This window comes from Callorhinchus milii, unplaced genomic scaffold (assembly GCF_018977255.1).
Source record: "Callorhinchus milii isolate IMCB2004 unplaced genomic scaffold, IMCB_Cmil_1.0 Scaffold6, whole genome shotgun sequence".
In the NCBI taxonomy this organism is placed as follows: Eukaryota; Metazoa; Chordata; class Chondrichthyes; order Chimaeriformes; family Callorhinchidae; genus Callorhinchus; species Callorhinchus milii.
The window spans coordinates 19,153,735-19,178,372 of NW_024704747.1; the positions used below are offsets into that span (position 1 = coordinate 19,153,735).

General features: G+C 39.4%; 2 protein-coding genes across 4 annotated transcripts; both read right to left on the reverse strand.

The window, feature by feature from the left end:
* Nucleotides 1-317: 317 nt before the first annotated feature.
* On the reverse strand, nt 318-7,955 carry LOC103182904 (cyclin-dependent kinase 2-like). 3 transcript variants are annotated; one of them, XM_042336488.1, is made up of 8 exons: nt 7,856-7,955; nt 7,333-7,464; nt 5,808-5,885; nt 4,616-4,736; nt 3,199-3,369; nt 2,371-2,472; nt 1,745-1,948; nt 318-1,455 (listed from the first exon to the last, which is right to left on the reverse strand). In XM_042336488.1, the coding sequence occupies exons 2-8, from the start codon at nt 7,446-7,448 to the stop codon at nt 1,351-1,353; spliced, it is 897 nt and encodes a 298-aa protein (XP_042192422.1). In that variant the 5' UTR covers nt 7,449-7,464; nt 7,856-7,955; the 3' UTR covers nt 318-1,350. The 3 variants fall into 3 exon arrangements, with proteins under 3 accessions (XP_042192422.1, XP_042192423.1, XP_042192424.1); XM_042336489.1 differs by lacking the exon at nt 5,808-5,885; XM_042336490.1 differs by lacking the exons at nt 318-1,455; nt 1,745-1,948; nt 2,371-2,472; nt 3,199-3,369 and adding an exon at nt 4,037-4,089.
* A 1,630-nt stretch (nt 7,956-9,585) lies between these two features.
* Nucleotides 9,586-22,694, reverse strand: dnajb11 (DnaJ heat shock protein family (Hsp40) member B11). The gene is made up of 10 exons (XM_007900090.2): nt 22,489-22,694; nt 21,541-21,697; nt 17,189-17,286; nt 15,851-15,983; nt 14,627-14,769; nt 12,976-13,058; nt 12,673-12,730; nt 11,954-12,065; nt 11,367-11,526; nt 9,586-11,284 (listed from the first exon to the last, which is right to left on the reverse strand). The coding sequence occupies exons 1-10, from the start codon at nt 22,560-22,562 to the stop codon at nt 11,220-11,222; spliced, it is 1,083 nt and encodes a 360-aa protein (XP_007898281.1). The 5' UTR covers nt 22,563-22,694; the 3' UTR covers nt 9,586-11,219.
* Between the last annotated feature and the right edge of the window lie 1,944 nt (nt 22,695-24,638).

The window sequence follows — 24,638 nt, forward strand, 5'->3', positions numbered from 1 at the left end:
TATAATATGTCATTGCTCTCTGATCTTCTGCTAAGATTCTCCTTGACCTCCACAAATCATTAAGCTTATCCAGCCTCCACTTTGACTGGATAACTATTTCCTTACAAGTACTTAAATCAATCATTAATCCGTGGGTATAATAAACAAATTAATTATTTTATATATAGCTCCTCACCAATGTAGAAAACAGAGAATAACCTAAGCCCACTCATGTATGTTGTATGTTCTTTTGTGGAGGGGCATTTTGTTTTGCCCCTCTACATGAAGATTCTTTTCTTAAAATAAAAATACCAGTTTGATTGAAGATATCTTTTAATTTTACACAAATGTGAAATGGGTGGAGACTTTAAGACACATTTTGCATTTAACTCAAGGTTAGTGGGATTTAGAACCTTCATCTGCTTTTATCTGGCAGAATCTTCACATTAGAGACAGGGATACACAGAAAGGGACAGCACAGAAAATCTGTGCTGTCAACAGAGACTTGTGCTATAATACACTGTACAACAAAATTACAATATAAGGACACAAATACCTGTATTCTTTAAAAGACTTGCTATAATAGCTGCTACTAAAATATTAGCACTGAGATTTATCTACACAACTTTTCATATAAACAGAATGCTGAGATAAGACACATCAATGGGTTACACAATTAATAAAAACTTTCCCCTACCCCAACTTTAGCCAGTTTAGGAGAGAGAGTCTGGGGCACAGAACTGAGAATTGGCAAAACCTCCCAATCAGAGCAAGTGAGTTTAAAATAAAAAAAATAGGATTGAAACTGAAAACCCCTCAACTTTAAGGATGCAGTGTTTTAGGACAACTATCAGGCTACATAAAAATAATAAAACATATGAAAAGTAAAATTCAGAACATCCACTGTGAGCTATAAAATCTCAGTCAGCTAATTCAAGAAATATTTCTCCATGAAGTAACTTCAAAATTTCATACTAATTTGTTCTGCCATGAAGGGAAATCAGGACAATTTCATGCCCTGCCCCAGAGCCGCTCAGAACTATTTCAATAAAACAAATGGCGTTTCAAACATAACATTAGTCTCAAAGAAGCTACCATAATGTAAGAGCCCTTAAACTTGTGGGGCCAATATTACTCGCATTTTTATATTTAACTTCCTTCAGTAACATACATTGTTGTAAAATTAATAACAGTTTTACCCAGACCTTGTAAACTACTCTACAAGTGCAATTTTCATCTTCTGATAAACAGATATATTGCTAAGGAAATAGTGCATTGAGATAAAGGTGAAAATTATGTTAAGATATGGCAATAATAGAAAAATAATATGCTTTTTTCCCTCTTCCACATTAATCAGGCTTGTCTTGATATTTACAACTGTAGATGCGGTAACTGAATTGTCACGTCACGGAAAAAACGGTGACTCACAGCAGCTTTTGCAGAAATTCGCTTGTTGGGATCATACTGAAGCATTTGCTGTAAAGAAATGGGAGACATTTTCAAATCTGCTTTTCAAAACAACTGTAAGTTATAAGTGTAATGGGGGTGATGCGCAATCCATTGATACATTGATTGTGTACGCTTATAAAGGAGTATTAAAACTATTTTGTGGGAACAGCATTTTTGTTTCCATTTAGTTACATGGTAAGTGTAAAAATACTGGAGACTGGAAATGTGTTGGGTGCTCTATTGGGTGATTAAATAGGTGCCAATAACCTGAATATTAAAATGCAGTAGTTATAATCCACTCATAAATGTTACTAACCATCAGTAAGTCTTTGCCATCTATGTCCAGGCTGGGGAGTATCTTGTTGAAATCTTGTCTGACCCACTGAGGAAAGTTTGCTTTATAGTCAGGTAGCTGTGTAACCCCAGGCCACACAGACTCGTTTGGGGTGCCAAGTGTACGGAAAATTCGGAAAAGCTGATCAATCTCAGAATCTCCTGGAAACAGAGATTTTCTTGTGACCTTCAATTAAAAAAAAACTAAATTAATTAACCATCCTTTTTGTGTGAGATCTGAGTCCCATGAAATCACAGTTCGGGCTGGATATTGTTACATATTTGAAAGTGGAAAATTATGCCAGAGGTGCCATGGTCAATTAAACTTTCTGAATGAAGAGCAATATAATTTTGTCCAAAGACTTGACACAAATAGTGACATCAATTTTAAAAGGCATTATCTGACCTTAATTATATAAACAGTATCAAAATACTCCAGATAAAATATTACAAATTGTTAAACATTTGATGATGTTTCGCTGAACCATTTACTAGATATGTGAAATTTTTACATTTTCCAGTCAAATGTTTAAAAAAATGTAAAGAAGCCAGCAGAACATAAACTGCTACAAAACAGTGCAAATTTGTACTTTTATGTGTGATAAATACCATTTCTGCAAAGATGCATCCTATACTCCAAACGTCCACTGCCGTTGAGTAAAATTTACAACCCATTAAAATTTCTGGAGCTCTGTACCACAAGGTTACAACCTGAATTGTAAATCAAAGAACAGTAAATAGTTTGAATGACTCATAAGCCCAAATCATCACCTCAAAATTAAAAACTGTACATGATTTGTTCAGTGCTTATAATACATTTTTATAAACTACTCAAAAGTCATACACTTAATTAATAATTTTTAAAAAATCTGCATATATATTCTGAAGAATTGTATTAATTAAAAAGTAGCTACATTTTATTTAATAAACTGTCTATTAATGATAGGCTTCATTCTCACTAGTAATGAAAGTTCCCAATTTAGGGAAGAGCTTCCCTCCAAATGGTAAGAATCATGACAATATTGTGGACAAATTGTCTGTCATGCTCGCTTACAAAACACAGTCACTACACTTTAGAGTATATCCTGTAAAACGCTTTGGGAAGTCCTCCTGGTGTGAAGAGTGCTATAACAAATGTAAGGATTATTATATCTAATTGGACACCCCACCACCCAAACCTACATTATTCCATACCAGGCACCAACCAAGTAGCTACCTGCTTAAACTGGAGCCCTGAAAACTTCAGGTATACACAAGAAGTAAAAAAATCCCAATGTACCAATTAATGTTAAATATTTCCTTCAAATTTGATTTTTGAAAAATAAACTAAATTGGGGGAAGAGAAAACAGTGCTTGAACAAGAACAAATTCTTCCCTTCTTATAAAGCACAAGAATGGTGTATTTCTTTCTGACAACACCTCACAAAAACATATTACCTCATGAGTGTAGGTGCGCACAGGTACTCCAAAAGCCCTTGCTAATCCAAAATCTGCCAATTTAATTGCACCAGCATCATTTATGAGCAAGTTTTGTGGTTTTAGATCTCGATGGAGGACTCTGTGAGAATGACAGAAAGCTACCCCCTGCAGTAGCTGGAATAGATAACTCTGTAAAGACAAGAGATCCTTTGTTATGCAAACAGATTTACATTCAACCTTTTAAATAAAATATTTAGAGCAGATACATTTCCAAAAAATGCATCAACATAAATTATTGTGAATTTACAATGAAATTGTAAATGCCACTACCGTTACCAATCCAAATACATTTCCTCCATCAATAGGTTCTTTTTTATATATAAAGTGGTACCACAGAATTCCCCCAATGGCTCAGTGATGTGGTACTAAGCCATGCCAGTCAGGAAAGTACCAGAAAGGATTGTTGGTATGCGCTAAGCAGCAATTGCTTAGCTTCCGCACTTTGGACTAAGAAGATAAAATTTGCCAGATTCCTGCTCCTCATTCATATCCAGCGCAAGTAAATAGGTAACAGGAAGCCTGGCTAAGTTATCCCCCACCCAAGCTATCTAGGAGTACATGTAGACTGTCACTTGGAACACCCACATAAAAAAATGGACAGCAATGTCATTATATATCTAAGTACAAAATAAACGTAATTACTCTGTCACTTACTGAAAAGTTGGGTTCAGAAAAGTTTCACGTATCTGTTCAGTTAATTAACTCTAAAATAAATCCTAGAGTTTCTTTTTTCTTTATTGAAACAACATTAAGCTGGCACTATGGATTATCATGTGGAAGCCTGAAACTGATGTGCCACAGAGCAGCATTACATGTTCATTTTCACAACTCTTTACCCTTCATGTAATTCTGCAATGAGAAAATCAATATATATGTAATATAAGAAAACATATTACAGGGTAACTCATCTGTTTCTAAATATCTCCTAGTGGTTTCCTTGAGAAGTGACAGGAACCTGATAGATCAACTGCCTATCCTTTCAGATTAAATTGATACATAAATTGAGAGACCCCAAAGGGGTGGGTGATAGAAATGATTTTTAAAAAAATCCAAAAACCTAGTCTTCAGCTGAAAAGGTCCGAGTTGGAATTTGTTAGCCTAAGAAAATGTAACTTTTAAAAATTGAGGTGCAAATTTAACTTTTACTTCAAATCTTAATTACCCTCTACCTCTCCCTCTGGAATTCCATCTTACCAATTCACTTCCTACTTTGAAAACCTGTCTAAATTCCTATTTTTTCGATCATACGTTCTGTCATCTTTTCCCCAAATTCCCTCCCTAGGTGCAGGCTCCCAGTAGGCTGTTTGAAATGCTTTGAGATGTCTTCCTGACTTGAATGTCACGATATAAATGTAAATTCTTGTTTCTCTTGTACCTTAACTAATTGCAAAGGGAGTCCGGTAGGTGGAGCAGCATCCATATACTTCTTCAGGTCCTGATTAAGAAACTCAAACACAAGGTATAATTTCTTTTCACTGTGGATAACATCCAGCAACCTAGGGGGAAACAAAATCACATTTTAGTTACAATTTAGTGAGTGAGTGTAATAATTTTCTTGATATTTTGCACTAGAAATATGAGAAATTACCCAAATTCTAATTCTTTATCAAGAATCATAAATAAAGAACAAAAGAAAGTATTTTTCTCTGAATTACAAAAACAAAATATTGTAGAAAAGTAAATTTGTAGAAAACTAGAAAGATTTCAAGTTTATGATTCCACATTCCTTTTTTATACAAATTATATTCAATGTTAAATTATACTTTAAATTTCAGTGCGGTCCAACCAAATCAAACACAAAATACAAAATACTGAGTTCTGATGAAGGGTCATGTACCTGAAATGTTGACCTACTTTCCTTTCTCTTTAGATGCTGCCTGACTTGCTGAGTTTTCCCAGCGATCTCGGTCTTTGTTTCAGAAACCAAATCAATATTGTTCAAAATGCTCATTGTTTTATGCACTGTCCATTTATAATGAGCAGAAGTACGCATACCTCAATACAGTGTACTTCTGAAAAATGTGAAATTAACAATGATCCAAATAGACACTTATGTTTAAAGTGCTATGGAAGTGACTGTTCAAATAGACCAACCAGGTAACAACGCATATGCTAGGTAAAAGGACTTCCTGTAGGAGTTATTACAAACTGCCTCTGTGATAAGATAATACTGTACAGTACTTTTCTAGTTTCTACCATTTTGATGGTATATATATTCACTGATTCTCTTGCAGTCTCAACATCAAGCTCTACTATAAATACAAGTACTTTGTTGCTCTCCACAAGTTTATACTCCAGACTTGACCTGATTCAGTGGGTTAATGAGCAAAAGAAGCATTTGTTACTTTCAATCTCTGATGTTAACTAAACAAAACAAGCAGTTTATCAATGATAGTTCCCCAACTATAAGCAACCTCTAAAGTAAATTGAAGGTCATTCACAAAGGCTGCATAATGTACATTAATATTAATTATAATGATAAACTAGTTTAGAGATGTATTTTGACTGTTCACAACATAATTAAAAAAAACTTCTGATCTTACATAAAACTAAAATAAATTTCTTACTTCACAATGTTTCGATGATTCAACTCTTTCAACAAGGATATTTCTCGAATAGCAGTACTGGGCACTCCTTCCATTTCGCTGTAGGTTTTTTTAAAAAAATGTAAATACTCCTAGTTTATAAGCTGGGTAAAGTATATAATATAAATTACAATTTGAATCAGGTCACGCTTGCTATGTGACTTTCATACCAGAATTGACGTCATATCCATACCGCCAAATCTTATTGATGAATATCTTTGATGTCTCACCATTGCCAATTCAGCCCCTGCAAGACCCCACATAACCTCTTTCCAAAGAGGATATTTTTTGTAAATGATATTGGTAAATTAAGATCTTTCACAGAACCTTCCTGGACTTGAGATGTGTCTATTTGTCCATTTAACCTATGCTCAGCTCTTAAAAACTGGTGTGGAAATCTATGCTACTGGCTAACTGCTTAGTACAGATCTATTACAAATTACTTGATACTAACTGTTAATTAACCATGCTTAAATGTTTGAAATTTAAGAGCTGAACCAGTTTTAACTCTTAAAACTGGCCATGTGAATGTTGTACACAAAATGAGTGGGAACATATTTATTTACTTTTTTTATGTAAAATATTATTATCTCTAAGGCAAGGAATTGAATAATTACATCAAGTGTGAACGCAATTCTTTGTTTCAAATAGTCAACCAAACCTTGAGAAGAGATTATTCTGTTTAAATACAGATAATGCCATTTTTGGTGTCAACCAAACCTTGAGAAGAGATTATTCTGTTTAAATACAGATAATGCCATTTTTTTAACAAAAACGTTTCAGTTTTAGATAAAAGCTTTACTGTGCAGATCAGTTTCGTGCCAACAAGGAAGGTTATTTCCGGACACTGGGAATTATTGTGTTCCACATACTTGTTATGTAACAATAATCTGAGCACAATATGATTGACAATATTGGTGTCCTGCATGGAAGTGTATCAAGAAATGATCTGCAGACATGGACATGTGTGTGCCTCAAATTCCAGTCTCTTCTAAGTTACTAATCACATTTGGGGTAACAGCTGCGGCCCTACAATTAAAAGTGGGACTATCAGACAAGGATCCTGACTGCAATCCAAAACTTCCTACTGGAAGGTGGTGTTGTGAGGCTATTAGATGAGGGCAGGATCAGGCCAAACGACATTGCTCCCTGCCACCCCCCCCAACACCCCCCAACACCCCTCAAAAGATCGAAAAGACTGCCAATATTTGCATATAAATGATTGCCACTTTATAAGAATTAGGTATAGCTCCTGATGTCTCAAAGCACTTCACAGGAGATACTGTAAATTGTAATGCCTTTGGGATTTAGTGGGTAAAGGCAGCAGCAACTGAGAGAAAGAAGCTGTTGCTGCAGCTGCTGCGTTTCGCCGAAAAATAGTCAACCCACTTCACAGTGCACTTCTACTGGGAAGAGCTTCGAGACATCTGGCGACGTGATAAGGCGCTTTATCAAATGGCACGTATTATTATTATTATTATTTATTATTATCATCATCATCACTCACGCATCCAGACGTATCTTCTTGAGAGCCACCATCTCTCCCGTGGTTTTATTCATAGCTTTGTAAACCACCCCATAGGTGCCCTCTCCGATCTTCTCCACTTTCTGGAAGTTATCCATGGTGTGTTCCCTCGGGCTGGCCAGGCGGGGGGGGGGGGGGGGGGGGGCAATTAAACCAATCCAACTGCCACTGATACTGGTACTAACTCGCCAACCTCCCACCCGCGAAAAAAAATAAAAGTCTCACAGCACTTCACAACACTTATACCGGAGAGGAAACGCGCTGAACCGCCGTCAACCCCGGGACTCGCTGAGCCAGAGAGAGAGAGAGAGAGAGAGCGCCAGGGAGGAGATGCCCGAGGTGGCCGCCGCCGTTGGCAGAACACGTTCACTGTCACCCCCCCACCCCGCGAGCTCCGGCACCCAACTGTCACCCTCACCCCCCACCACCACACCCACCCCCCGCGAGCTCGGACACCCAACTGTCACCCTCCCGCCCCCCGCGAGCTCCGACACCCGACTGTCACCTTCAGCACGAGCTCAGACTCTTTATCAGTGACGTGCCCCGGCGTGGCCTCACGGTCCCTTCACGAGCCCCTCGCGTGCCGGTGCCCCCTGACCCCGCCCCACCCCCCCCCCCCAACCGTCGCCCACGCGCCCGGTGACTCAGTTTGCCCGCCTTTCACCCGCACCGGGGCTTCCCATTGGTGGCAGCGGAGTCGAAAGCCCCGCCCCCCTCGCAGGTCAGACGGCGCGCGACTGGTGCCCGAGGCAACGGGGACCGGAGGCTCCGACACCGGAGGGCGGCGGCTGCACAGCAGATGGGGGGGTACAGCGCCACCGCAGCCTCACCCGGACCGCATTCCTCTATTCCCCGGTTGGAGGGAGGGAGGGAGGGGTTGGGGGGGGCAGAAGGACAGCGAGAAAACAGTTGGTGTAGGTTTTCATTCGTAAGACTGTGACTGAAGGGCCCACAGATCACTTACTGGCCATCAGGTCACCTGGTGACAGGTGGTCAGTCTGCACTAACTCGGGTCAAACCAACACTGGGCAACTTGCTGTCGAGGAAACAGGCAGCCAGAGGGTGCCAACTGTTAACAGGCACATCCACTGACAGGATCTCAGTTACTGCAAACACAGTATTTTGTGGAATTATGTTAAAGCACCGACTTACATGGTTTCTTTAGACGGAGATTTGCCCTTTTTTTAAAAAAAAGAGTAGATCTGGAACTGTTTTCATGCACTAAGCATTAATGAGGTAGAACCACTGCTAACTGTATATTTCTCCCCGGACGTGGTGTCAAAGAAAGATAAATTATCAGGTTAGGGGTACACGCAAGTCCCCTGGGTGAGATTTTCTGGTCTGTACACTTACGGACAGTAGTTACAGTTAATAATAATTCTTGCATTTGATATAGCACCTCATCACATCGTGGAGACGTCTCAAAGCGTTTCACGGAATTTACTATAAAGTGAATCGACTATTTTGTGAGTGAAACACCTGACTTATAATGGGGAGAAATCCCATTTTAAACATTATAAATGCTGCTAAGATGAGTAATTGTTCAGTGGAATCTCCCAAGCTCTTCTGTCCATAGGGCAAAAAATTGGGTTAGCTGTGACTTTGGCACAAGTTTCACTACAGCTCTTAGATTGCAACACGGATGATCGGTTATTGAATCAACATCCCAGTTGGTTTGCAGAAAAACTTGAGCCTTGGTTTTAATAAAAACATAAGTACATCTTTTGGTAGTTGTTTTTTAAACATATACAAATGTACAATAAAAGCACTCCCATATTTGGTAATAACTTCCAGTTTTCTCTTTTCAATATCAGAACCACAATCAGTGATCTGCCACCATTGACTTCATTAGTCCTTTTGTTTCTAATCACAAATCGTGACCATTTGTTCTGTCTAATAAAAATCTTTTCATACATTTTAAAATCCTAAATCGAGCTAGTTCAAGTTTTGTCAAAGTATGAGTTTCTCTTTACACACGTTACGATATATAAAAAATGCTTATGGTGGATTTGCAAAATGCACATCGTTTCTTGTTGATTCGGAATTGGTAATGCTCACTGGCAGGGACAAGATCCGAACCAGCTTGGGACACGATACACATTGGCTAATTTTTCTTTAGATCACCCACACTCATAATTTGCTTTTTTAAAAAACTACTTTGCGTATTCAAATTATTCTACAACTGTCATTTAGTGATTTCAACAGTGAAAATATATTGGCATTCCAAAAGTTGCCTTAACAGACCATAACAGTTTTTATTTAACCATATATACAAAACAAGACAAAATTGTATTTTGCGTTTTAGAACGTTCACTTTCCACGTGAAAAACCTTTTCTGAGTAACATTTGCTTGCAATTTTGCTTCGGTCAAAAATTATGGGAAAACAGTAAACTCTTCCAACAGCAGAAATCTAAACCTACACAATGGACTGAATTTGGAAAGATAGAAATACAATTCTTTGAGAAACCATGAATAACATTGGATTGTACTGATCCAATAGATCTTCCCCTCTCCCCACCCAGTCTGTAACTCTATAACACACAAACTAACAACAAACACATTTGTATCCTTCAGTTTTGAATGGATGGCATTTGACATCCATTGTTTTAACTCTTTGGGTTTAACATTTAAACTTTAAACTGTATTAGGCATATAACCATCAACTTAAGTATGCACCAAAGGATATAACCAAACCAAAAGTACTGGGAGCTTCTTCCATTTGAAGGATGATGTTAAAATGCCCAATCGATGCTCAGACGTTCTAATATCAGTCTGGTTTCAAATATACAGTAGTTGCAGATTGACCAGTGGAACTTTTGTTGCTATTTTGAGCAGATAGATCCTGACATAAAATCTATCCATTGCCTCAAAAGTTCAGTCTTAATGTCATTTTATAGTTTAGCCTTCAAGCTTTAAACACATTACACTGCATTTTAAACTTGTTGGACAATCCAGTTGGAGGGAGGCTTGGAGTCAATTGAAAATATGTGCACGAGATGTGTTGGTCATCCTGCCTTGGTTTGAATACAATGTTTTTCCCTCTACATTTTAGTCCATAAAGTGTATGAATGGTCAGTTTACAACATTATTGCCATATTTACCACCACTTGCATAAACAATCTTTCTGCATGACACATTTTCCCACTGTAGAATGTACAGTAACTAATTACTTTTGTTGACATCGAGGTCAATACATTCCAACAAAAGAGGTTTTTGTTATTTCTGTTGACATTTTAGGTGAAAACAGGTTAAACCAAAAATCACATTGAAATATCTGAGCTAAATAATGTTGCATTTGCACATTTCATGAGATGACGCATTCTATTGCATCAAATGACACAGTCCGTTTCATCAGATGTTACAGGGACACTTGCATTGCAGCTTGTGGTTATGTTCGATAACACCTTCAAGAAACAATAGTCTGAAATAAAGTGACCCTGACCTATCCAGCTGTTGGCTGAAATCAAACAAACAAGAGTCAATCAAACAAAATAAAATCCCTAAACACCACATTTTCAACAAAAAGACAGTTGGGGAGAAAATCTGAAGGCCATCATTCTTTTTTGGAAGATGAACACTGAAAATTATTTGTTCACAAATGTCAACATGTTTGAGACACCTGGTCAGTGTTGATATCTGAACATGGCCAATATCAGGATTTTTTTTAAATTATAGTTTTTTTTTGGGGGGAGAGGGCAAGATTGGAAAGTTAATTAAGTGGGAAAAATATATAGTGTTGTGTAAACACACACAAATATAAGCAATTCCCTGCCACCAAGCAAATTCAACATTAGAAATCTCAGATAATAAATAAAGCCACAGATTAAATTTAATTATCAAATAGAAGGCTGCTTTATTTCGGTTTACATCAATATCCCTGAAGTCCATTGTAAACTTTCTTCACTGGTCCTTGTTTAATCAATTGTTTTACACCTGCAAGATGAGAATACAAATTAGTTTTACAATTATACAGATTTTACAGCAGAAGAGGACTATTCAAGAAATCAGTACTTGCCTTCTTTCTGATCATCTGTTAGTTGATCCTTGGGGAAGTCCACATCAAATGTGATTATCAAAGAACCTTTAATATTATTGTTGTCAAAGTTTGGTAGTCCCTCGCCCTTCTTCCAAAGTTTTGCACCCGGTTTTGTGGTTTTGTCTCTAACTATATGCACCTAAAAAAATGAAACACATGTTTAAATAAAGCAAATTGAATAGGGAATACATTAGAATATACAGCACAGAAACAGGCCATCTGGCCCAACTGGTCTATGCTGGTGTTTTTGCTCCATATGAGCCTCCTCCTGCTCTTCCTCAACTAAGCTTTCAAGCATAACCTTCTAAGAAGATCAAACAGACAGATAATCTAATCTTGCTCACTGATTAATCAGGTTGTGGGACTTGGTTTAACCCACACATTTTATCACTTCACATGAAATCAGTACTGTGGTAGTAAATTGCAAGGTTGACCCACATCTACCATTTCCACTTTGGCTACATGTGAAATAGGCTGTACAAAATGTGGACGTGACAATATTAAGCTTTTGCGTAGCTGGGCAAACATGCTGTTGTCCCAATGATGAGAGATGAATCTCCTCTTACCTTGTGTCCATCCAGATGTGTAATAACCATTTCAAATCCTACCAAGGCCTCCACTAGTGAAATTGTAACATTACTGTACAGATCATCACCCCTTCTCTCAAATACTGGATGCCTGAAACAAAATAAACAATGAACATTAAACTAGAGATCATGTTAGTATTTTTAAAAAATGTGTACCATGTACATATGGGTATCCAAAAATGCCTTCATACATCATGAGTAACATGGACCAATCAACTGACATGTTTCATTTTGATCCAATCCCCAAGATCTGTCAATCAAGTTATCTTTCTACATTTTCTCATGTATCAATAGATACATGAAAAAGCAAAGAACTTCGACTGACAAGTCTTGGATTGGAAAATAATTGCATACATGGTATGCGTGATGTACCAATTTTTGCATAGAAGCAGATTTTTTTGCATAATAAGCACGATTTTGCATTAACCCTGATTATACTAATCGTTTCAAGAAATTTCTCAATATAATTTATAGCAAAGACAATATTTTACTTTTAACATTTTTAAAAAACACATCTTCCAAAAGTCTATTTTGGGGAACTTTTGAAAGAGTGTTTACAAGTGTTATCAATGGGAACAAGTGCTCTTGACCCCTTCTAGTTACTAACGCTTGACCTTAAATCTTATTTTTTTAAAATGGAAATTCACAGATAATTATTATTCTTATACATATGGAAAGTATAAAAAGATAAACCTTACTTTAAAACTTTTATTCTAAATTTCAGATCTCCTGGCTCTCCATCTATATGAGGTTCACCTGTCCAAACAACATAATGTACAACTTCAGACCTGAACACAATCACTTTCACAGAAACATTCAAGATCCCCGTTTCAACTACAAAGTGAGTTCTAATCTACCCCTGTACAACCCAGAACCCATTTTCAGAAGTTGATGATTAACCGGGTCATCACACCATGAATTTACAATAAAAAAAACACTTGTACTTCAAACAAAAGTTATATTCAGAAGTAACCAGAAAGATTTAGTTTGCACAAATATACCTTCGCCAATGAAAGGATATTCCATTCCATCCCTAACACCGGGCTCTATCTCTACCTCGAGTGTTCGCTCCTCATTTACAAGCCTAAAATTGAAAGAAGAAATAGCAGGAACATATCATGTATAATGATTATTTAACCAGTTCTGTTTAGAATTAATGGTAGCAAGAACTTCAAAATGTAACCGTAGATTTTTTACTTTATTAACACAATTCTTCTTTAGTGACACAATAATGTACAACATGAGGGACTAACTGACTAAATATAAGTATTACTTCAGAATATTTTAACATTAAATGACCTTCCAATACAAATGATGTTTCCAATATGGAGAATATATTGCACTACTCCAAGGTTTAAAGTCAAGTTCAAATTTAGTCCAGAAAATTTGGGACAAACATGTTCTCGCTTTCAGCTATAAATGAAGGTAAGTAAAACTATTCTCGGAGCTTCAATTAAGATCCTTGGAGGAGTGGAATTACAGCACAAAACCAACCATTGTATTAATTTGGGAACCTCAACCAAGCTGCTAGATTTAATGTGCCACACAGATAGCTGGTATGTTTAGTGGAAAATTCGCACTTGGATAGCTGTTTTGTTTTAAAAGAATGGTGGTGGGATGGTTTTATGCTACTTCAGACCTTGCTCTATCTGTTATGAGTACCCCATTCAAATACTGGCAACCACAGAGACGGTATTTCACTCCCGTAGACTTGATAACAAAAGAGAATTTCACATCAGTTTCATTATTTTTAAATCTCATTCGAAAATTCATCTGTAATATTATCTGAACAAATTTCCCAAAGCTGATAATAAGTGTTTCAATACTAGTTAATACAATAAACCTCACATGTTATTATTATTATTATTATTATAAGTCTTATCAGTTGGACCATACATTTAATATGACTTATGCAAGATATGAGTTATGTCAAACTCACATAGAATATAAACTCTTGACTGGGACTTGGGCAGATGTTTGACTTAGGCAATTATACAATTTATGCAGATCATAATTATGCGAGTTTTACTGCAATATTGGTTTTGATTAGGCTATGCAAACATCGAACTTTAATAAGCTCCTTCCACTGGTTGACCAAAACAAAGGGGCATAAATATATTGATAAACAGAAGCAGAAGCTTATCTAGAAATGGTGAGAATATGGAATTCACTAACAAAAGGTGCTGCTACACAGTAGGAAGGGCAACATCACATTGAGGTGATTATTATTCATAAAATCACAAAAAGGGTTTGGATGAGGCAGGCCTTTCAGCCCATTTATTCTCTTCCTTCCAGAGTACATCCTACCATTCTCGCATTGCAGCATCAAGCTGTTGATCAAGATCTCATCCACTTAAATTTGCATTCAGTGAGCTCAGGCTAATTTATGCAAAAGGGATTTTGTACAGCAGTAATCTTCAAGGTTGGTTTCTCCTGATTAGGGCTTGCGCTGTTCAAATGCCGAGTTTCGCCCATAAAACATACAGTAAATCCACTTTACAATATATTCTGTGAAGAGCTTTGAGATGTCTCAACATAAGGCACTATATCAAATGTATGAATTGTTATTATTATTAGCTGCAAATGATCTTGGGCTTCATAAAGTTACAAAAAATACCAGTAACAAAGGGAGTAAAACACACAATTACTCACTTAACATTAGGGCACTCATCACAAACCATCTCCTGAGTCATCTGGAACCTGCCCGGACCCAACTGTGTTGTTCTCATTTCTTGTCTACAGTTGCATTTCCTCTTCCCTGAGGCGTGTTTTGCCACTGGTTTGTTTCTTACAACCTAAAGAGTTGAACAATAAACTGCTGATTTCCTATGATATCTACATTAGCCCTTCAAAATACCATTGGGTTTATATATTGGAATGTTGGAAACATTGCATTTCTCTATTATTATTTGCAATACATAACCAAGTAGTTGCCATTAGTCTAGTACAATTAACCCCAGTCTACAAGATGTGTGAAGAGGGAAACAACAAAGGGTTCAGTAATATTAAGAGACCTTTGCTGAAAGCACCAATCTTTACATAAAGAAATCAGAAGCTGATTATATGAGGTAACTTGTAAACTGACTGTTGTCAGGGAGCAATGAAAAAAGAAGCACTACTAAGCCACATTTTATCTCGGGTATTACAGTAGGCATTACAATTTAAGTATGATCACAAGTCCTAATATTGTACAATTTCAACTCTAAATAAAATGTAAATCAAATTAAGTATTTTTGTTGATCACAGCAGCTGCAGGATTTACAATATACAATAATTGTACTGCTCTGTAATTCCTACTTAACTCTACCTGCAACTACTATTGTTCAATAATTATATAATGTCTACAGAGTGCAATTTTTACACAAACTATTCCAACATTTAAACAATACTCTTAAATATTAATTTAACCATTGAGGCAACTTAAAGTGAGCTAACTACATCTGTTTATCAAAATATCTGGTGTTTGGATTATGCTTCGGTATCACTTAATAATAGGTTGCGTCTTTCTATGAAAAAATATTGAAGAAACATTTTATTTGTAATATAGGAGTACACATTTTATACCAAGGAATAAAATCACTTAAAATATTATGTGCCAACAGTTTATATGAACTACTGAGGTTAGCAATACAAGTAAATTGAGAATCAGTCATTAAGCACAGGGTCCTTCACATCGTTAATATTTCACCAAACTCGGTGACTGTTTCAAGATAGTTCCCCAGATGCCATCAGGACAAACATACATACAAGAATCCTTTTATTTTAAAAGAGACTACCAACACCAAAAATTGAGAAACATACCACAAAAGTATGCAGATCAGCTATTCATTTGAACACGCAGAGCTATTACAGAATACTATATCCTTCATTACTTACTTCTACAAAGTTTCCCGAGTACACTTCTTCAAGTGTAACTTCAAGATCCACGATAATGTCACTTCCTCTCGGAATGTTCCGGTCTTGTTGCCTTGGGTTTCCCCCAAACATGAAGCCAAAGTCCCCAAAGAAGCTGGAAGTCAAATAATAAATACATAAAGGGATTGACAAAAAAAAATCCACATATTTAAACAAGTAGCCAAATGTGAATCGGTAACTTAACAAAGCTTGAGATTTTCATTAGGTCTTGTAATTAAGTGTTTAAAAATTCTGAATAAACTTCAATGTGTTTGTTACTGGTGAGTTTCAAGGCTGCTTCTCACAAAGCAGGTGCATGGCCTTCTCCAGGGTCACCAATGCTCCCAGCAGCCAGTTCCCAGGGACCAGATGTAATGTTCCCCCACAAAAAAATCACAGTGAAGCCTCCACTGAAGACCGGCTCAGAGGAGAAACTGAACCACCAGGGAATTGAAATCTACGCCAATGCCATGCCCTCCAACTTTAGAAACTAAATTCAAACAACACTCTTCAATTATTAATATCCTATTGTCTTTGATCTACTTTAGTTCATTTCATTCGTGTGCTAAATTGGGTCATTTTAAAAAGAGTTGGATAAGCACACTCAGAAGGGTATTAGAATGTATGGAGAGAAAGCAGGGACTTACAGTTGGGATGAATACCTTCTTGGAGGATCAAATGAAGTGAGAAACATTGACGCAAAACAATGGGCCAAATTGCGTGCTGTATCAGGCTGCCCTAGCATTTTAAACGTGTGACCTGAATTCATATAACAGACACCAAGAGGGTGGCTACAATTTAGAGTTTCACAAAGTAGAGAGAGAGAGAGAGAAATACAGTCCTATCGTTTATGTCGGCATCACAGGAAAATAATTTTCTGACGTAAGTGGTAATAACACAATGGACTAGTGCTGTTAGTAAATTGTTTGTCAATAGACGAAGGATATTGATATAAAAGGGTTTTGAGATAAGTGGGTAGCACTGTAATAATAATAATCCTTGGTTCTAATATAGTATCTTATATCATAGAAATAATAATAATAATAATCCTTGCATTCGATATAACGCCTTCTCATGTCGTTGAGACATCTCAAAGCGCCTTACAGATTATACTGTAAAGTGGATTGACTGTGTATTTTGTGAACGAAGCACGGCAGCCAATTGGCACACACACCGCAATGTCCTGAAAAAAAGCTATGAAGTAAATGAGCAATTTTATCTGTGGCCGGGAATGAAAGGAAACAAAGCCCAAATCTGGACCTGAATCACAATGTTATCTTAAATTCTGGCATTAAATATGCCAAGAATAGCTTTACTTACTGTGAAAATATGTCATCGTGGGAACCTTGCCGACCTTCTTTTAAACCTTCTTCACCATAATGATCATACTGTTTTCTCTTTTCTTCATCAGACAAAACCTAACAAATATAATCAACAGGGAATGTTAGACAAATTAAAATATCTCACAGTTCTGATATGCAATGAAAAATTAGTACGATCATTTACTGACCCATCTCTTTGATGTGCCTGCAGTCAACACACCCTCCCATTTCTCCCCTGCTCGATGTTCAACCACACTACTGTTCAGCACACTGAGACGCTATCCTGCTTGAAGGGCGCTAAATAAATGCAAACTGCTGTTATTGTTACCACATTACATAACAAAATCATGCAGTTGGAACTGTAAGAAAGTACAGCATTGGACTATGACCCCAAAAGTTGTTGTAATTTCTTTCTCAAACATTCTTGCATCATCTTGGTAAAGATGGTGGAGTCCTGTAGCTCAGTGGTTAGAGAACTCGCTTTGCAAGCGAGAGACCTGAGTTCAATTCCAGCCAGAGGGCGAAACCTTGGGCAAGTTTCCTTACTCCACACACCTAATAATAATCCCTCCAAAACCCAAAACAATAATAAATTGGTCATTTTCAATATACGACTGTTTGTGGGACATTGCTGTGCGCAATTAGCTGCGGCGATCGCCCACAAATATACAGTCAATTCACTTTACAGTGTGTTCTGTGAAGCGCTTTGACGTGAAAAGCGCCATATCAAATGCAAGGATTATTATTATTATTATAAAGGTATGTGTGCTTCATTAATACAAAATATAAAATCAAGTTGGCTCAGTTAACGGTGGCACCGTTTATAGTGGAGCTGACGTACTTGAACAGGAACATGCCAGGTGTGATCTCAGATATCAAAGGCCACAACTATTGCCAGGGTTCCTGCTGCTGATGACTACACAATGTTCCCTTTCCTCAAAGTGCAAGTGCATCATGTGAGGCCACTCTTTTGACTGGAATATCCCAGTCACCTATCCTGCTGGCACTCACAAAAAATGTTCAGAAATTATTGAATACCAGTCACACATCCCCAATAAAATAGGAATCAGTGAGAACATAGTACATCAGTCCCTTAAGAATCTGAAACTATTAAAAATTACTCCAACTCAGCAGCTCCTGCCAACCTCATATTGGAGACTACAATTTTTTTATTCACAGTATCCCCCCATTGATAATAATAATAATCCTTTTTCAATCCACGACTGTTTGTGGGACACTGCTGTGTGCAATTGGCTGCCCCGTTTCGCCCACAAATATACGCTCAATTCACTTTACAGCATATTCTGTGAAGCACTTTGAGACGTCTAGAAGATATGAAAAGCACAATATCAAATGCAAGGATTATTATATTATTATTATTATCCTTGCATTTGGTATAGAGCCTTTCACATTGGGAGGGTGTCCCAAAACCTCCACAAGATTAACTGTGAAGTGAAGTGATTATGTCTTTGTGGGTGAATAGTCAATATTCAGACCAGTCCAAGAAAAGGGTGCCCGCTCGATAAGAAGCAAGTTTCTTTCTGCAATTTGTTTTCTGTAAAGTACTTGCAGTTTGTTCAAAGTACTTTCAGTCTGAACAACTCCATCTATTTGTTAAAGTGAGACAGGCTACATTGTAACCAAGGCTAAATACAACTTTTAGGGACATACTGTGATTATTTCAAGACAACAATATTACACATATATAGCACCTTTCATATCGGGAGAATCTCATGAGGTCTGACAATCATAAGCATACACTGCGGCAAGATTCTCCAGATGAGGATTTGAAATTCACAGGACCAATGTGAAAAATCTTGACATTTGAATAGGCCCAAGAAAGGTAAAACAACTACAACGCCAACTTACATTCATATAGCGTCCTTCACGCGCTTACAGCAAAGTTGGAGAATAGAAAATTGGATTAAGAAATTCACATTGCAGTAACTGGAGTCTGACATTACGATTTTATTTCCTCAACACTTTACAAATATATACCAATCTAACTGCAAAGAGCCACCTACTCTCCAGGTGTCCCTCATCTCCCCAAATCAATCCATTTTATCCAAACTAAAAATAGCAATGACTCGATGGAGGCTGGTCATCCGAATCTTGGTCACCAGGAATCTTTCCAGGGCTAAAAATTAATTCCAACAACAACAACAGCTCAGATTCCAACACTAATGTGAGCTGAAAATAAAAAGTTCATTCAGGAAGGGGATATTCCTAAATTATTGTCTCATGTACTAAAATGAAGCCAGTTTGATTTCTTTTTGAGGGAAGCATAAAGGAAAAGGGAGAATGTACTCCCAAATACCCTTACCCCTTAAGTTTTGTTGTGCCTCTCATTTTAAGTCACATCTCTCAATCTGGAGAAGGGTTGGACTACATAAATAACCAATATGCAGGAAAGATGCCAGAGGATCAAGATGCCATGGAAATATTTGAATATTGGTTGGGACACATTAAACAAGCGTCTTTGTTCCAGGTTATTCAGGAAAGGGTAAAATGGAAATTGAATCTCATGTAATGAGGTAATGGCATACTCACACTGTGTATAATTGTCAACACTTAGCTAGGGGTGGGAGGAGAGGGGATTGAAGCCACCAACACTTTAATGCACTGCAAGTGATGCATCCAATAACAAAATTTAGGACTAGGGAGATTACACATGGCTTTATAATCACCTTTGGGAGCCCATGCAATAGACAATGAATGAGAAAATTAGCATTCCCAAAAGGTGATGTATCCAACAAACTTGACTGCTTTGATCTAGAGTTAATTTAGCAAATATCTCATCAATGGCAATATTAATCTTGTCCTCCCAAAGTGAAACAGCTATACAAATGTAATTTTGTTGCTGCTGCTGCTGTAATCTTAAAGAGACTGAAATTCAAATAAATGTAAACTTCTCATTCACTCACCTCTCGGATAGTTCTTTATTAGAAATAGGTAAAATAAGCATGTATTATGAGGGGATGGCATTGTATTGTATGTGTTCATCTTTGGTTAAAGTAAATCCAAGTCAACAAGTATCTTTCAAATTTACTCTCTCGAGTAAAAATAAAGCAACAAAACCAAGTTCAAGAAAATTACGAAAATGGGGTGCTGAAAGTTGAATGAAAATATTTCTACTCTCCTCATACCTGATATGACCTATTATGTGCATTTTCTAGTAATTATTTCGTAAAAGGAAACTGAAATCACGTTAGTAGTTGAGGACGTATAGCCAGGTCTTTCATATACATTTTCTAATCGCACATCATGAAAGATCATTTCTCGGATTATGTAATTTCATTTAACTCCATTTACATATACTTTGCTCCCCTGAAATGTACTGAATACTAGCAAATTTAAACTGTAATCCATCAAAGCCAGGGACATGTCAGAAAGATTTAATAGGCTAAAAAAGTAATATTTAATTTCTGTTGTTTCAAGATACACACATAACCATTAGTATATAAGTCATGTATTTGGTATTGCTGCTGTAATGTTACTCGAAGTGCTTCACAAGCAAATGTTGTAAAGTGCAATAACTATGTGACCATAGGTAAACGTGACAGCCAGTATGTGCACAGCATGTTCCCACAAAACATATTCTCATCCTTCGGAATTAAACAGAGTTCCCGTCTCCCTGTTTGGGTGGATGTTAAAGATCCCGCGGCACTATTCGAAAAGAGAAGGGAGTTTTCCCCAGCGTCCTGGCCAAGAATCCTCCAAATAAAACTGATCGCTCCCTCGGTGGCTGCCGGTGGGTCATTGCCGTGCCCAAACCGGCCGTCGCGTTTCGCCCATAAAAACCCATATACCTTGCGAAGCGCTTTTGCGACGTCTCGAATGACGTCCGGTAAAGTGCGGTACCAAACGCAAGGATCATCATCATCATCCGCCCACAAATACATACAGTCAGTTCACTTTACAGTGTGTCCCGTGAAGCGCTTTGGGACGTCCCTCCCGACGTGAAGAGCGCTGTATCAAATGCGAGGATTATTATCATTATCATCATTACACCCCAAGAAAGTGAAGGATGACGAGGGAGATAGACCCCTGAAGGATAACTGGGGAGAACATTTTTTTTTGGGGGGGGGGGGTCCCAGCAATCAAACGTCACGGATTACAGCGGCTGAACCCTCACCTCTCCAACAGCAGCCAATGAGCTGCAGCCACACAGGCGGCCGCGGCTCCTCAGCGTTACAACTCAACCCAAAGCCATGGCTCGGGATAGGGGGAGAAGCCGTCCGGACCCGCGTTTACACCGACACTTTTTTTTTTGGTGGTGGTGATGGGGACCACCCTCTCCCCCCTCTCTCCCTCTCCCTCCTCCCTCTCTTCCTCTCCCCCTCTCGTTACCTCGTAAGCTGCCCCCAGGTCCTGAAACTTGTCCTGCGCCTCGGGGTCGTCCAGGTTCCGGTCCGGGTGCAGCTGCAGCGCCAACTTCCGATACGCTTTCTTGATGTCCTTCACGGAGGCGCTTTTGGAGACCCCCAGAATCCGGTAGAAATCCCTCCTGAACCCACACAACAAAACAGCACAGCGCCGCCTGTAAACCACCAGCGGCCACACAGCCCCGAGTCTCCCAACCCCGACCTTCCCTTCTGACTGGAGGTACAACACGGTGAGACCTCCCCCCCCCCCCACCCCACTCCCCCCTCTCTCTCTCGCACTCCCCACCCCACTCCCCCCCTCTCTCTCTCCACCCCACTCCCCCTCTCCCCCCCCCCCACTCCCTCTCTCTCTCGCACTCCCCACCCCACTCCCCCCTCTCTCTCTCCACCCCACTCCCCCCTCTCCCCCCACCCCACTCCCTCTCTCTCCCCCTACCCCACTCCCTCTCTCTCTCCCACTCCCTCCCCCCCACCCCACTCCCCCCTCTCTCTCCCCCCACCCCACTCCCTCTCTCTCCCCCCACCCCACTCCCCCTTCTCTCTCCCCCCACCCCACTTCCCCCTCTCTCCCCCCCCACCCCACTCCCTCTCTCCCCCCCCTCTCCCTCCCACCCCACACCCCCCCTCTCTCTCTCTCTCTGGACACCCCACCGACCAACTCGCAAACGCCATACACTTCACGTTTAGAATCAGTATTTAAAAAAAAACAAGTACGAGGTTCTCGGTCCTGGACTTTACACTCCGGTGTTAATAACCCACAGAGTCAGGGTGTGTGAGAGAGAGAGAGAGAGAGAGAGAGGGAACCCCCCCCCCTCAACCCTGATTCATTCTGTGACAATGAGAGCCATGGCGGGGGGTGTGGGGGGAGAACGGCACCGACGCGGATGGCGGGGCCCCGCCGACAGCTGCTCACCCGCCCAACACCTCCCCCGACAGACACATCAGTAGGATGCAGACGGAGCGCAGGTTCGCCTCTCTCGCCGCCATCGCTCGCTCTCTCCCTCTCTCTTTTCTGGCCCTTCTCGGGTTGCAGGCGATGCGAGTGAGCGAACCGACGAACGGAAGGACGGACGGCAGCGACCGGCGGGAGCAGCGCCCCCCACAGGCGGCCTTTCCTCAAGCCCCGACTGAGGAGGAGGAGGAGGGGGGAGGAGGGGTGGGGGGGGGTGGGAGCTGCTCCTCAACCAAACACGTTGCTCCACTCAACTGGAGGCTGTAACAGTTCTCTCTCGTTCCTCCTCCTCCTCCTCCTCTCTGTTACTCTCCACCCCCTCTCCCCTCTCTCTCTCTTTCCACACACACACATTTGCGTTACGCAGATCTTTCGTTTTAACACATCATTCGCAAAAAAGAGCATCTTCCAACAATGCAACACCCACCCACCCACTGCCCTGGAAATGTCACCCAGACCTGAACCCACAAACCTCTGATTCAGAGGTAAAAGTGCTACTCACAAAGCCAGACTGACACCTCCCTGAACCACCCTCCCTCCCTCCCTAACTTTTGGGGTTGTCAGGCTGATGCAATCATTGTAACATCATTATAATAATAATAATAATCCTTGCATTTGATATAATAATAATAATACTTGCATTTGATATAGCGCTTTTCACGTCGGGAGGACGTCCCAAAGCGCTTCACAGAACACACTGTAAAGTGAATTGACTGGATATTTGTGGGCGAACGCGGCAGCCAATTGCGCACAGCAATGTCCCACAAACAGTCGTAGATTGAAAATGACCAATTTATTATTGTTTTGTTTTGGAGGGATTATTATTAGGCTCTGTGTGGAGTAAGGAAACTTGCCCAAGGTTTCGTCCTGCCTGGAGTTGAACCCAGGTGTCTCGCTTGCAAAGCAAGTGCTCTAACCACTGAGCTACAGGACTCTGAATATAGCGCTTTTCACGTCGTTCTCGACGTCCCAAAGCACTTCACACATTACCGCTGAACTCTTTGATTTGCATTTCAGGCATTCTGTGAGAACGTTTCAGCGATATCTACGAAAAGCAGTAGGTGACGAAATGATAGTTATGTTACATTTTAAAAGAAATCCAACTCTGGGCAATGTTTTGTCTTGCAACAATTTTCGCTTCGTTACATTTATTTTTATGTTCGTTTCAATGTGAAAATCTTGTTTCATGGAAAATAAGAATGCATAAAATCTTATCACGATTTGATTTGTAAATCTATGCCAAACTAGCATTGTTCTATTGAGCTCCACATCGCCTGGCGAGAAAACACACCATCCAGTCCAGCAGCACTGGGCCATACAGGATGCAAGCTTGGATCACGTTTGCACAGGGATCCCAATTTGTGTGGCGTTAGCTGGTCTCAACTGAGCTAGCAGTTGTGGCTCTATATATAGTTGACCTTAGTGGAATCAAAAATTAATAGTTCCCACTCCTAATAATTATGCAGTGACCCCTTCTGGTTAGTGTACGTTTGTGGTCTTCAAGTGAGGAGAGGTTCAGTTTAACTGTGATACACCACACATTGGTGCAATAGAAAACCTCATACACAAAAAAAAAATCCATTTTGCCAAGGCATCAGAGTACACACTGCAAAATCATAACCTACTGTGTCAGCTCCTGTAGAAAAGATTTTTTTAAAATCCGATTTTTCAAGAGACATGCTTGCTCATACATTTGAAATGCAAACTATTTGCAGGTAGATTCATTCATTTTGCTTTAAAAATGGAATTTATTTTGATGTAGCGTGCTGTAAATGATAAGCATCACCACCGACATCACTATTTTTTGACAATAAATAATAATAATTCTTACATCTGATATAGCTCCTTTCATGCCGGGAGAAACTCCTTTCTCTTTTCGAGTAGTGCCGTGGAATCTTTTAACGTCTACCACAACAAGCGGTCAGGGCCTCCCGTTGCACGTCTCGAGCGACAATGCAGCACTTCCCCAGCACTGCGTTGGAAGTGTCAGCCAAGGCTAAACAGGTTCAAAGTTCCTCTCCGGGGCTTGAACCCACAACCTTCTGACTCAGAGGCGAAGGTGCTGCCAACCGAGCCCGGCTGCTGCATGGCGCTTCCTCTTAACGTGTCCC